At 49.9% G+C, this 13,793-nt stretch overlaps 2 protein-coding genes across 2 annotated transcripts; both read right to left on the bottom strand.

The window, feature by feature from the left end:
• Positions 1-2,903: 2,903 nt before the first annotated feature.
• Positions 2,904-7,202, bottom strand: DCANP1 (dendritic cell associated nuclear protein). Its single transcript, XM_023195756.1, is given in 2 exon segments — positions 2,904-4,539; positions 5,029-7,202. A coding segment is annotated over 1 exon segment (735 nt). The 5' UTR covers positions 5,790-7,202; the 3' UTR covers positions 2,904-4,539; positions 5,029-5,054.
• Positions 7,203-7,606: 404 nt separating this feature from the next.
• TIFAB (TIFA inhibitor) lies at positions 7,607-11,252 on the bottom strand. The gene is made up of 2 exons (XM_023195765.1): positions 11,029-11,252; positions 7,607-8,689 (listed from the first exon to the last, which is right to left on the bottom strand). The coding sequence occupies exon 2, from the start codon at positions 8,677-8,679 to the stop codon at positions 8,065-8,067; it is 615 nt and encodes a 204-aa protein (XP_023051533.1). The 5' UTR covers positions 8,680-8,689; positions 11,029-11,252; the 3' UTR covers positions 7,607-8,064.
• Positions 11,253-13,793: the final 2,541 nt, after the last annotated feature.

Genomic DNA, 13,793 nt, shown 5'->3' with positions numbered 1-13,793 from the left:
TATGTATGGATGTGTGTATGCATGTGTGTGTGTATGGATGGATATGTGTATGCAGATGTGTGTGTATGCTTGTGTGTGTATGTGTATATGCGTGCATGTGTATGTGTGTGTATTGGGGAATAGAGAGGGGAAGGAGAAGTCAGACCACATGAAGCTTTCTGATGTTTTGACTTGAAATCTGCACTGCAACCACAAACCCTGGAGGCCCAGGGGAAGAGGAACGTAAAACTGAAAGACAGAGACCCCTGAAGATTAGCTTCCCGCCTTGGCCTCCAAGAGTGTCCACAGGGGACAACCATGTGTTTCCCAATAATGAGGCCCAGCACTGGATCTGGAAGCCTCTAACATCAGGCTTCCAGCCTGCCTGCTTCTAATACTCCCGGGACAGCTCTCCAAGTTTGGGAGCTCTGGACCTCGTGTGTGTGTTTCTGAGTGGTGAAGGGCTGGGTGGTCGTGTCACACCAAGGAGAGGAGGCCCATCTGGAAACAGGAAACCCTGTTGGCAGGTAGCAGAGGGACGGGGTGTGGGGCCCTGCATGGCCCTGCTGGAATTTGCCATGGGCTTCCGGGCTCAGGGTCCCCTGGATACTGTGGTTCCATTCACTGAGCAAGACCACTGACCCTTCCTCTTCTCACTCAGAGCACTTACTTATTTAACGTGTATTTTCCCCTTTTTGTCAGGAGCTGTATTGTGGTTTGACTGAGGTTCTTCTCAGAGCTTTGGCCCTAGTGGTCTTCTTTCACCCCACCCAAATTCTTCCTCTTAACTCTCTATCCTGTCAAGAGAGAGAACTGAGGACCTACTGTGTGTAGGTGGCTGCTCATCTACAGACATGTCCAAGATGGCGTCTGCCACACGCAGGGCTCTGCCTGCCGGTGGGAGGGTCCAGACAACTGGCATGTGAAATGGGCCCAGCCCTGCACCTGGCACACTCATGTTGTGTTTTTCATCTTCACAGAGGTGAGGTAAGTACTCACAGTATCCCCATTGTATAGGTGAGGAAAAAGTGGCTTGGGGGAGGAAGTTTCTGGATTCTGTAAGTGGAAGGCAGTGGGATTTGGGCCTGTTGGCTTCCTGAGGACACATGTCTCTGCCCTGCCCCCTGCTTATCTCAGGGGCTGGTGTTTAAAGCAGGGCATCTGGGTGAGTTGTGTGTAGGCCCAGACAGGCTGTGCCTGGGTCTTCTCTGTGCTTCACTCTGTGGTACTTGCCCTCCTCCCTCCCTCCTTACAGATGTTGAAGGTCACATAGGTTGGGGTGACAGTGATGGTGGGGATCTATGTTTGCCCCTCAGGGGTTCCTGCATGGTGGAGTCCCGTACAGTGTGGCCTCCCCGTCCTTCTCTCCCTACTTGGCCACCCCAGGGCCCCAGGCGAGGCTGAGGGGCATTGACATGGCCACGGTCTCTGTGCTGGCCATTTGGCTGTTTGTCCTCAGGTCCACGGCTCTCTCGTTCATCCCCTGCTCTGTACTTCGGGAAAGTCGACCCCCTCAGGCTGCATTTCTCAGGCTTGCTGGTCAGCTTGCCTCTGACTGGCTTCAGCCAAGGGGGTTGGGGTTTTGGAGAAGGGGGGGACGAAGAAGAAGAGAAGCCAAGGTATTCCTTCCTCTGTCAGCCTGTCAAGTAGAGTCACCTCATCAGCTGCTGGCGGCAGCTGCCTTTCCTCTGTGGCTCCTATACCTCTAGGTCTCAGCTTCCTGAGGGGCCTCCATAGTATTCTAGCCCTGGGCTGGACATTCCTCACTGTGACTCCAGAAACACTCCCTCTCAGTTGCCCTCCAGCCTGGAGCCAGCAGTGGAAGGAATCTCTGTTAATCTCTGAATTGCATCCCTTATTTGGCTTCTCGGTGATTCCATACCCAATTCCCTGAATTACATTTTTTGCATACTTAGACTGGTTTTTGTATTTCTGACTGGATCCTGAATGATAGGCCTCCCCCTAAACAAGGTGACTTAATAGGGTCCATGTTCCCAACCCATCTGTAGCAAGCCCTCTGAGTGAATGACATCATGACAGCCCCTGATCCCTCAGAGAAGCAATTATGGAAGCCTGGTGTCTGGCTGCCTGGCTGAGCTCTCGCTCTGAAGACCCCTGCCTCTGCCTTATTCCGAAGACTCCCACCTCTACCCCCTGCCTCCACATCTTTAAAGGAAAGCGAGGCAGACATCGCAGCCAGGCTCGCTTCCAGCAGTTAGAGTGCTTGGCTCAGAGCCCGGGCCCTCCTGCCGGCCTTGCTTGGGACCTACTGCATGTGAACTAAGTTGTCAAGTCACACACAGGGAGGGTCAGAGAAATGGGAGAGGCCGAAAGGGAGTCTAGAGCCTCCTCCACAGCCCCAGTCTCCACAGGTTTTTCTCCTCATTTCTGGACTGATTTGATTTGGATTCAAATCTGCCTGTACTTGAACTCCTTCCTGGCCAAATACCTGGCGCTCGGCCCTTTGCTGCAAGTACTCCTTAAAGAAGCGGGCACGGTTGGGGAATGGAGGGCATTTCCTCTGGAAGGAAAAGGCAGAGGAACCAGTAATGGCCCAGAAGTGCTGATATCCTTACTGGGGTGCACATTTTTGTGAAACGACCCCCTTGCCAAATGGAACTCTAAAGCTCGTTCAATTCACATGCCTAGAGAAGAAAATAATCAAACTCTTCTGTCAGGGATCACCTGGCTCCCCACATCCCCTCACTTAGGATGTTTTATTCCCACTGGAGCATGTGATTGGAAAACAAAGGTAAATGGGAGCAATTGATTCCCGGATCCTTTTTTTTCCCCCCAGCAGGATTAAAGCTGCCTCAGCCATAAAGAGTTTACAAACTCTAAAGAAAGATAATAACTTCCCTTCTCACGGCCCGGTCATGGGGAGGCAATGCATGTTTCCAATCAGCTGAGAATGTAACTCAAATGGTAGGTTTTATTTCACTTTAATCTGCCTGTGAGTTCACGTTAAAGGTAAGAGGAATCACAGCCCTGCAATTCAAATAGAGTTCATTAAATTCGGCATCTCCTCTTAACTGGGCTGGGTTGTTTACTACTCCCCACAGTCTTGGATGGGCTTTGAGGGTCTGGTGCGGTGTCCAGCAAATGGCTGAAATGCAGGTGAGGCTGCCACAATGAAGGAAGCTGGAGGGAGGAGCTGTTAACCTCATGGTACTGTGGCGACATCAGCCACCACTACGTGTCACGGGGTGGATGCTGAGGAAGAGAAAACAGAGCAGAGCTGGAGAAGCTCACACAGTAGATACAGTGGAAGGCAGGTGGCCCAGCTGGCAGCCCGTTGCAGGGGGCGGTGGAGGTGGCGATGTGCTGTCCCCACCACACGGAGCTTGCTTGCTTCTGCACACCTCTTTGCTGGCTGCAGCCTTGCTACTCAGTGGGCGGTTGTGGAAAGAATCAGTTCTCAGTTCCCATCCCAACTCTGCTATTTAGACGCCGGGAGACCTGGAAACAACCTCTTGACAAAGTCTTGCTCTACACGTTTCTGTAGTGACCGTCCATTTGAAGGGATAGGGAAATATTCCCTCAATGTCCTGCAGTGAAACTGTTGAAGCCACTCCTCCTGTGAAACTCACTCCTTTGGGTTAAGCATTGCCTTCTCGGCCCTTTCCTGTGTGGATGGAGTGTTGGCACAGTGAGGCGGATGTTGCTAGTGGACGCATCAGGGGTGTTCTGCACAGGCTGGCCTGCATAGCCCAGGGGTGGAGGGAGGGGTCAGGCTAGAGCCTATGGAGACTTGGTGGACAACAGGCCCAGGCTCAGTCCAGCCAGCCCAACCTCTGATTGCTATCCTCAAAGTCCCTCCAGGGTCTCCTTGGCAGGGGCTGTCCCCTATGAGTCTCTGCAGGGGACAGGAAGTGCTGACTGAGAACTGTCTCTCTGACATGCACCCTGTCAAATCCATAAACCTTCCTCAGCGTCACCACACAGAATCCCAAAACCCCAGGGTTCTGCTTGAGTTTGAGCTATACAGGCTCAAGGACTAGAAGGAAGCACCAGCCTTGTTCTGCCCCAGCTAGAGGGTCTGTGCTGTCCCGGCTAGAGGGTCTGTGCTGTCCCGGCAGAGGCCTACAGGAGGCAGAGACATTCACCTCTACTTCCTATCTGCCCATGGCTTCGTGGTCTTCTCACCCCAGCTGGCCAACTGGCTTCCCACCACTATGGGCCTTGCCCTGCCCATGCTGGGCCTAAGGGGCCTGGCTCAGACTTTAGCATCTAAGGATACTGCTGCCTTGACCACCAGAGCCTCACCTGTCTGTGCGTCTGTCCTCTGTTCAGCTCTGTGAAGGCCACCAGGAACACAAGAGTCAACCCATGACCTTTGTCTTCAAGGAAATTGAGGTCTCACTGGGCAGACAAGCACGGAGTGAGTGCTCCACCACGGGCCTCCCTTCCTCCAGGCTGTAGCCAGGACTATGCCGTCTAGCGTGTCTGCTGTGACTTCCTTACGGCAGAGCCCCACACTGTGGCTGTTTATGGAGCATTTGCATGTTTCCCTCGAGGGGAGGCGGTGTCTCTCACGGACAGCTTGGGAAGATTCACATTCTTAGAAAAGCAGAGGAATGTGAGGGTTAAAATACCTTAAAGGGCAAGGAGGTGATTTCTAGATTTCCAGACAATGTCTCAGAGAATTGTAGTGCTCTGGGGTATGCCTGAATGTAACCAGTGTAGCTCCTTTTGTGCCTGTGTGTAGACTGAGTCCATGTGTCCACATGCATTCAGTTCCTCCCACCAAACTGGACAGTGCTAGCTAACCCTGTTGACCCTTATGTCTGGGTGCCTTAAATGTGTGATGCCTCAAATTGACCTTCACAATGACTCTAAAGAGGTAAATACTGTGATCTTTCCCAGTTTCTACAAGAAGAAACCGTGGCACAGGGAGATTCAGTCACTTGTGCAGGATCACAGAACTATAGTAAGTGGTCAGGGAGGGGGACAAGAATTCTAACCCAGGCAGCAGTCTGACCAGAGGGCCCTAGCTTGGAGCAGCGTTCATGTGCACTGTGTGTTCATGTTTAGTGTATGTCTGCATACCTGTGTGTGTGCACATGCACACATGTTCACTCAGACACGTGGGCTGCCCTGCAGTGGGAGCTGAGAGAATGCAGTGGAGGTTGTTGGGAGGAACTCGCCCGCCTGCTCCGGCTGTCTGAGCAGGTGAAGGATAGTGACATCAAGTGCGAAGACCAGGCCCTGAAGCCAGCCTGACAGTTTCAGCTGTTAGGAGAAAGTGAGGGTGGGTGCCATGGATCTGATGATTTCAGTAATTTTCTACTCAAGAAAAATGAAGGCTCGGATGGGCAGAGCTTGACTGTCTTAAAAACTTGGCGTAGGGCAAGGTGTGAGTTTCACCGGGAGACTGTGTGAACTGTGAACAGGTAGAATCTGAAACTACAAGCCAGATGTTTCCTGGCTGCCCCCCACCTGGTCTGGCCTGTCTTCCTTCAGCTGCTGTGCAGGTCATCCCGGGTCCCTGAGAGGCTCGCAGACGCTTCACTCCAAAGATCTTAGTTGCAGAGTCCCCTGTGGAGGAATTGAACTGCCCCCTCTCTCAGGACCCCAGTTGGCAAGAGTTTGCTCCTCCCTGGAGGGGAGAGACCCTCACTACAACCCTGGAGAGGGCCACTCAGGGGCAGCAGCTCATTCCCAAAGTTGTCTGGTGGAGCTGGGGAGTGGCACCCTGAGGACTCTGGGGTTTCCCCACCAACTCCTCTCTCCAGTCTTTCGTGTCCAGGTGCAGTCTCCAGGCCGTGGCTTCTTGAGTTCTGTATGTGGGTTGCTGCTCCATAATGCATAGTTGGGGGACCATTTTGGTCGGTGACAGATCACTGCTGCCTTTCATCAGACCAAAGTACACGTGGCTTCTTCTCCTTGCTAGCCCTACCATGGCATCTCCCATTACACTAACCCTGCCTATTGGACCTTCTGATGCAAGGAACAGATTAAAATCCCCTCCTGGTTGCCCACCAGGTCCATAGCTACAACTAAATCCCGAGTTGGGGCATCAGAGAACACAGGTAAGCCCCTGAGTTCTGGAGCCAGCTTACTGGGGTGTGAGTCTTCCTTACTTCCGTATGGATGGTGAGCCCTCCTCTCCCAGGTCTCATGATAGTTGTTAACCCTTATTAAGTGTGTGCCGGGCACTGACTGAGTGCTTTACAGGTGCCACCTCCTAAGACCCTCATAACTCTAGCAGGTAGTACTATTATCTTACCCATATTCCAGAGGGAGAAATAGAGGCAAGAGCAGAATAAGTCACTTGTCCAAGTCACATAGCTACTGATGGTGTGATGTTGGGCAAGATATGTAATGTTTCCGAGTCTCAGTTTCCTCATCTGTAAAGTGCAGTTAATACCATTGTCTATCTGGGGTGTTATGAGCCTTAAACAGGGTAATACACCCTCCCCTAGGACACCTAGCAGAGTCCTAAGCACATGGTAGGCACTCAACAGGCAAGGCCACTTAACAAGAGTATGTGAGCCCAGCTGGAGGAGAGAGAAAAATACAATGACTATAGCACTAATCACAGTAGTGATCAAATAAGTAATGCACTCCTGAATGCTTGACTTTCCTGAGCACAACGTAAACTCCCTGAGGGAGTTTGCCTTACTCACTTCTGGTTCAGTTCCATGTCTTTGCACAGATCTGGCACAAGGTGGGTGCTTGGTGAAGGTTTGCTGAATGAATGAGAAACTGCTTTGGGGGTCCAAAGGGGCATTCACAGCATCAGACAGCCCCTTCCTAGTCACCCTGCTCTCCCTGCCTTGTGGCTGTGATCTGAGTGTTTTTGCTTCATCCCTATTGGAGAGGAAGCTTCCCAAGCCAGGGCAAGCCTGGGTCTTGCCCACCTCTGTTTTCCTCATAGAGAAGATGTTGAGGGCCTGTGAGTGAAGTTGGACCTCCTTGTAGCTTGCCCTGGGTGCAAAACGATCCTCGTCTTGGGAAGAAAACAGAAATTGCTGGCAACTACAGACCCAGGGATTCGAGTCAGCCAGGGGAACAGGGCTGTGCCCTTGGCGCCTCAGATTCCTGGGAGAGTGGGGTCTGGGATCCTGGTGACCATGTACATCCCTCCCTGCATCACACCGGTGAATGTTGTTTCTAAACCACACTCTCCCCTTCTCAGCATGGCAAGGCAAGTGGCTGCTCCCCTTGTTCACTGAGAAAATCCTCCCACCTTTGGCGTGCCTGGCTCCTAACGAGTCCCTTATTTGGAAGGAACACCCCCACCCCCACTGGTGTGTGACTCACCCTGAGTGAAATAACTGCTGGGCTGAATTCTTACACAATCCCCCACCCCATCCCCTCATTCCCTGAAGACCTTTGCCCTCGAGTCAGCCAAGGCCTTGATCCAGAAGTGACAGAGAATGGGGAGTGCGAGGATGGGGATAATGATGGGGACAATGAATTTCCAGGCAGGCCCAGCTCCCAGCTCCCAGCTCCCATCCTCAGGAAACCCTGAGCCCTGCCTGCATCTTTTCCAGAAATGTGAGTCCCACCTTTCCAATTTCCTCTTACACCTCGTCTATATTTCCCACCCCCACCTCTGCATGACAGCGTGGCGTGCATGTGACCCATCTGGGGATCAGGGAATCCTATTGGGTGTGCCAGCTTAATGAAATACTTGCAGTTTATTAAACTCAGGCTTTCCTAAGCCCCGCGTGCCTGTGGGTATTTGAAAGCTGAAGGTAACACCAAGCTACCACAAATGTAATTGTTACATGTGTCCACGCATTCCTGGGGCAACCTCAAACTCCTGCTCTTAAGCAGCACGCAAAATGAACCACATAAAGTAACTCCTAGTCAGACAAGAGGGGGAAATGTGTGGAAATGCTGAGAGAGGCTCTCCAGAACCCCTCAGGGCCTCTAAAAGTATATGAAGTTCCCATTACTTTGCAAAACTCTGGCCACAGAGGGTGCTTCTCCACCCCAGACTGTTGGTTCAGTGTTTGCAGAATTGGTTCATTATGAGCAAGGCAGCCAGCGGGTTTTGCTTGTCAAGCTTGCATGATGCAGTTCAAATACTTCAAGTCCTGTTTCATCTAGCAAAGACTTGCTCTAGTGGCAGGGCTAGCAGAGTGTACTGTCTGGGGGTTCCCTCTGGAGCTGTATTTCTGTTCCTCCTCCAGGTCTTGGCTGGGGAGGGCTGTCCCAAGTCTGGGAAGGGCCGTGGAGAAACCCCAGGCAACCTGAAGTCTGCTGCTCTGAACCAGGGGGAGGCTGCTCCTGGGAGATGCCTTCCCATTCGTCAGTTTCCTCAGCCTCAGGTCTGTAAATTAGGGGTGAAGGGCTGACATGGAAATAGCAGACAAAGGCCTCCAGGGATATGCCTTCCTCTACACGAACCAGCATCTGGATGCCTGAGAAGGAGAGCCTGTTAATGGTACTCAGGGTGATCTGCTCCAGGTACCTCAGCGTCAGCCCATTGACCCACACACAGCCCTTGCGGCTCAGGGCCTTGAGGCAGAAGGCCAGCATGGCACTGCCTTTCTCCAGGTAGGGCTCCAGGGACAGGTGACGACGGGAGAGGTGTGGGAGCTGCAGCTGGAGGTGGGCGTCCTGCCCCCGTCCGAGCAGCAGAGGGCTGGTGTCATGCCGCAGCCGTGGTGGGACACTGGCAAAGGCAGATGGGCCCAGCGTGGGGTGGTACAGGCTCACTCGCAGGATGGTGAGGGGCTTCTCCATGGATGAAGGCCTGGGAAGATGGAACATGGACACACAGGCTCAGCTTGAGTCAGAGACCTCTGTGGCTCCCTGAGCCCAGACACAGTTGCCCACCTCAGGGGCCCTGTGCCTGTTCATACAATCACTCTGCCCAAGCCAGGATGGAGCCAAGGCTGGAACTGGTGTGGAAGGTCATGAGCTTAGTCTCTCCCATACTCTGAATAGAACACGCCACCCACCGTCTCTGACTTCTGGATTTCTGTAGTATAGGTATGTCTGTCCTTGTCTATGCAAGGGATCAGGCATGCTGGCTTGCAGGGTGGGGCTTTGGTAATTTTTTGGTTATTTGTGGACAATTTGGCTCTGCTTCTTGGAAAGGATAAGGTAGACAGACCAGCTACATCTTCCTTGTATCTGACAGTTACACAACAAACCCTTGCTGAGTCCTCCTTTGAGCTGAGCAGGGAACCAGCTGCTGGGGGGAAGCGGATTCAACAACAAACTGAGCCCTGACTCTTGGGAGCACCCACTGGTGGAGGAGAGAGGTGTTTCTAGCACCAGGATGTATGGAGGGACACAGAAGGGGGAGGCTTAGCTTAGTCCTGGCCACCAGAAAGGCTGCCTAGAAACCCTGGTGAAGAATAAACACAGCTAGCACATTCCAAGTGGTTACTATGGGTACTTGTGGAAGGCCACTTACAATGGCCAGCTTTGTTCCTGCATGGGTTTGAGGAACACAAACTCTGCTATGTCCACCAACGCCATGTGGCCCAGGACCTGCCATCACCTTCAACAGGAACCAAGGGTTGAGCAGATTTGAATAACTAATTATACATTCTCTGGGTACCAGGCTTTTTCTCACGTTATTTCTCTCCTAAGAAGGCATCTTCTATTCCAAACTCTGTGTCCAAGTACTGCCCACGGTTCAAGGCCCTGCTCAAATGTTAGCTCTCCTGTGAAGCTCCCTTCCCTGGGGAAGATGACCTTTCACTGTCTCTGACTCCCACAACAGGGAGAATCCCCCAGGACACCTGGCCAGCCTTACTCCCCATTCATTCCATCTTCGCATTTCATGCCCAAGTTCTGTGGGCCCTTGTCCTGTCTTCCCTGAGCTCCTCTCTTCCTGTCCCTGAGGCCTCCCGAGGACTGGGTGTGGTCTGGGCTGTGGTTCTTACTGCCCCATATCCCACTGCCCCATACAAATAGGGCTTGGCCACCATAAATGTCCAGGGACACATTTGCCAAGTGGCTGAATGAGAAGCCCCCCCACACACACACGGTGAAATCACCCAGAGGGACCACAAATGGGAACAGGTCTCAAAGGCCGTGTGGGACAGCGAGCCTGTTGCAGGTGGCTTGAACCCAATGTCCCTCCAGGTCTTGAACATTTTAGATGCAGTAGGTTAATGGCTGGGACATTTAAGTCTGATAGTGAGGGCACCCTTTCACTATCAGAGGCCTCAGGGCACCCGCTTTCCTCTAAGGCACAGACACATGTATGCCTCTGTCCACAGCCCAGCTGGCCATAATCTGAAGAAAGCCTCTCTTTTTTCTTTTCTTTCTTTCTTTCTTTTTTTTTTTTTTTTTTTTTGAGATGGAGTCTCGCCCTGTCACCCAGGCTAGAGTGTAAGTGGCATGATCTCAGCTCATGGTAGCCTCTATCCTCCAGGTTCAAGGGATTCTCCTGCCTCAGCCTCCCGAGTAGCTGGGATTACAGGTGCCCGCCACCATGCCCAACTAATTTTTTAATTTTCAGTAGAGATGGGGTTTCACTACGTTGGTCAGGCTAGTCTCAAACTCCTGATCTCAGGTGATCTGCATGGGTTTGAGGAACACAAACTCTGCTATGTCCACCAACGCCATGTGGCCCAGGACCTGCCATGGCGCCTCAGCCTTCCAAAGTGCTGGGATTACAGGCGTGAGCCACCGCGACTGGCCAGAAAGCCTTTTCTTGAGGTGTGGGATACAGGCTGAGCCCAGGACAGGTGGGCTGGGCAACCATGCTGTCAGGCCTGACTGGAAACTCAAGAGTTCACTCCCAGAAACTAATCTCATGGCCCAGAGACCCTGAAAGAATTCCTCAGGAAGAAAGATTCACTGTTGCTGTGTGGCCTTACTCTCTGCTCCACTGAACCACCCAGAGCTAACAGAAATCTCCCACCAAAGAGGAGCCCATCCATGAGAGGCTGTCCTGTGTCTTTTGGATCCCAGGTGTTCTGGGGAAACAGAAACCCAGCCCTACAAATCCAGCCTTTGGGATGAAGCAGGAGGAAGACACTCCAGAGTGTGTGTCTTGGGGGAGCCCTCCCCCCAGCCCCACCAGGCCTTCCCTTCTCCCCATGGGTTCAAGTCCCTCTGGCTTCCACTTACCTTATTGCCAGGGCACATCTGACTCTAGTCCTGCAGCTGTGAGCTCTTGAGAGGGAGTAGGCTGGTTTGGGTAGGGCTGGGGATGACTCTTATGGCTACGGTTCAGGAACATGACAGAACACACTTCAGTTTTGTTGCATTCTTCCTTTTTCCCTTTAGGAAAGAAAATAGAAGTGTAATTTTTCATTGCAGAAGTGCTATTCCACTGCTGAGAGTTTGAGAAACCCCAGCGTGGGGCCCCTTCCGAGATTGATGGCGTGCCTTCCTGGGTTTCAGTTCTGCCAGCCTCTCCTGCCCCACCCCCAGGGACCTTAGGACTTGCACCCAGGGTATCTGCAAAGTTCCTCTCCACCTTCCAGTAGGATGGGGTCAAAGCAGCCCAGGCATGTTAGAAAAAAAGAGGCTTTTGGGACAGAGGGCTACTGGACGGGAGAGCCCCCCTGAGTGTGGGAGAATGAGGAGAGCATTCTGGCTGGATAGAAGTTGGCCAAGGAAACTGTAGGCAACATGGCACTTCCCTGAGGGTCTCAGGAGAGGGCAGGGCCTGGGGACGGGGAGGATGGAGAGGGCAGTAAATGGCCACTCGTAGAAGATGGTGTCTCCTGCAGAACAGTGAGAAGGCGGTCTGTCATGCCCACTCCCCATTGCCCAAGCTATGCTTGTTTGCATGCAGTTTGGAAGGGGTGAAAATGGTCGCATGTCCAGCACTGAGGGCTCTGGCTGTCCTGGAAGTGGCTAAAAGTGAAGGTGCTAACCCTTCACATGGCCCAGAAATCCTTAGTTCACCAGTGTGTTCAAGTCACCTGCATTATCTCCTAGGAGTTTTATAGTTCTATACATACATTTTAATTTTTATGATATGTGTAAGGTTTGTGTCTAGATTTTTTTTTTTTTTTTTTTTTGCTTATAGATGTTCAGTTGTCTCAGAACCATTTTCTGAAAAGACCGTTTCTTTTTCTTCAGTGTTTTCTCTTTACTCCTTTGTCAAAGATTGGTTGACTGTATTCATGTGGGTTTATTTCTGGTCTCTCTACTTTGTATCACTGATCTATTTGTCTGTCTGTTTTTTCACCAATATCATACTGTCTTGATTGTTGCAGCTTTGTAGTAAGTCTTGAAGTTGGGTACTGCCAGTTCTTCAATTCTATTCTTCTCTTTCAGTTTTGTCTTGGCTCTTCTGAGTTGTTTCTCCATATAAACGTTAGAATCAGTTTGTTAATAGCCACAAAATAACTTGGTGGGATTTTGATGAGACTGCATCAAATCTATCAACAAAGGAGAGAAGAACTGACATCCTGACGGTATCAAATCTTCCTATTCATGAACATGGGATAGCTCTCTATTTATTCAGTTCTTTGATTTCCTTTATCATAGTTTCATGGGTTTCCTCATATAGATCTCGTACATGTTTTGTTAGGTTTATACAGAAATATTTCTTTTTGAATATTAATGGAAATGGCATTGTGTTTTTTATTCCAAATTCCACTTGTTCATTGCTGGCGCATAGGAAAGTAATTGATTTTATGTATTAATCTTGTATCCTGCAATCGTCCTTTAATCACTTACTAATTCCAGGAGCTTTTTTGTCAATTCCTTTGGATTTTCTACATGGACAGTTATGTCATCTGCAAATAAAGACAGTTTTTTTTCTTCCTTCCCAATATGTATACCTTTTTTTCCCTTTTAATCTTACTTCATTGGTGAAAACTTGTTGGTTAAATGATGTTGAAAAAGAACAGTGAGAGGGGACATCCTTGTCTTGTTCCTGATCTTAGTGGGAAAACTTCTGGTTTCTTATTAGTAAAAGTATGATGTTAACTGTAGGATTTTTGCAAATGTTCTTTTTCAAATTGAGAATGTTTTCATTTATTCCTAGTTTGTTGAAGATATTTTGCTCTAAAGTAACTGACAACCTAGAATTCCATACCCAGATAAAGAATACTTCAGAAATAAAGATGACAGGAAGTCATTTTCACCCAAAAACTGAAGAATTTGTCAACAGTACACATACTCTAAATTCTAGTGTTCTCAGACAGAAGAAAAGTAGTCCCAAATGAAAGCATAGAAATGCAGAAGAAAATAAAGAGCAATGGAAATGGATATATTCATACAAATCAAAGTAATATTAACCACATGAAAAATAATAATAATGACATTTTATTTTTGAAACTTTTAGTTTCAGGGGTATATGTGAAGGTTTGTTACATAGGTAAACTTGCGTCATGGGGGTTTGTGGCACAGATTATTTCATCACCCAGGTATTAAGCCCAGTACCCAATAGTTACCTTTTCTGCTCCTCTCCCTCCTCCCACTCTCTACCCTCAAGAAGATTCCAGCATCTGTCGTTTCCTTCTTTGTGTTCATGAGTTCTCATCATTTAGCTCCCACTTACAAGTGAGAACATGTAATATTTGGTTTTCTGTTCCTGTGTTACTTTGCTAATAGGATGATGGCATTTTAAAATGTGTTTAGAATATATGTATAATTATATGACAACAATAACATCAAAAATGGGAGGGGTAAAAATGTAATTATAGTGTCCCAAGGTCCTTGCATTGTCCAGGATGCAATAAAACTACAATTTAAGGTAGACACTAATAAGTCAAAGATGCATGATATAATCTCTAGGATAATCAGTGAAAGAATAATAATGTCTTAGTGACAAGCTAATAGATGGGAAGTGGAGTGATACATTATCAATGACAATGAAAACTGAGAAGGCTTGGAAAGGCACAGTGGAATAGGGAGGACATCCAGGTAGAGAG

Source organism: Piliocolobus tephrosceles, chromosome 4, assembly GCF_002776525.5.
Source record: "Piliocolobus tephrosceles isolate RC106 chromosome 4, ASM277652v3, whole genome shotgun sequence".
Classification (NCBI taxonomy): domain Eukaryota; kingdom Metazoa; phylum Chordata; class Mammalia; order Primates; family Cercopithecidae; genus Piliocolobus; species Piliocolobus tephrosceles.
The sequence above is the reverse complement of the archived record's forward strand: the minus strand, read 5'-3'. Positions and strand labels throughout refer to the sequence as shown.

Coding starts and splice junctions, on each gene's coding strand:
- TIFAB (XM_023195765.1), bottom strand. CDS start 8,679: ATGGAGAAGCCCCTCACCATCCTGCGAGTGAGCCTGTACCACCCCACG.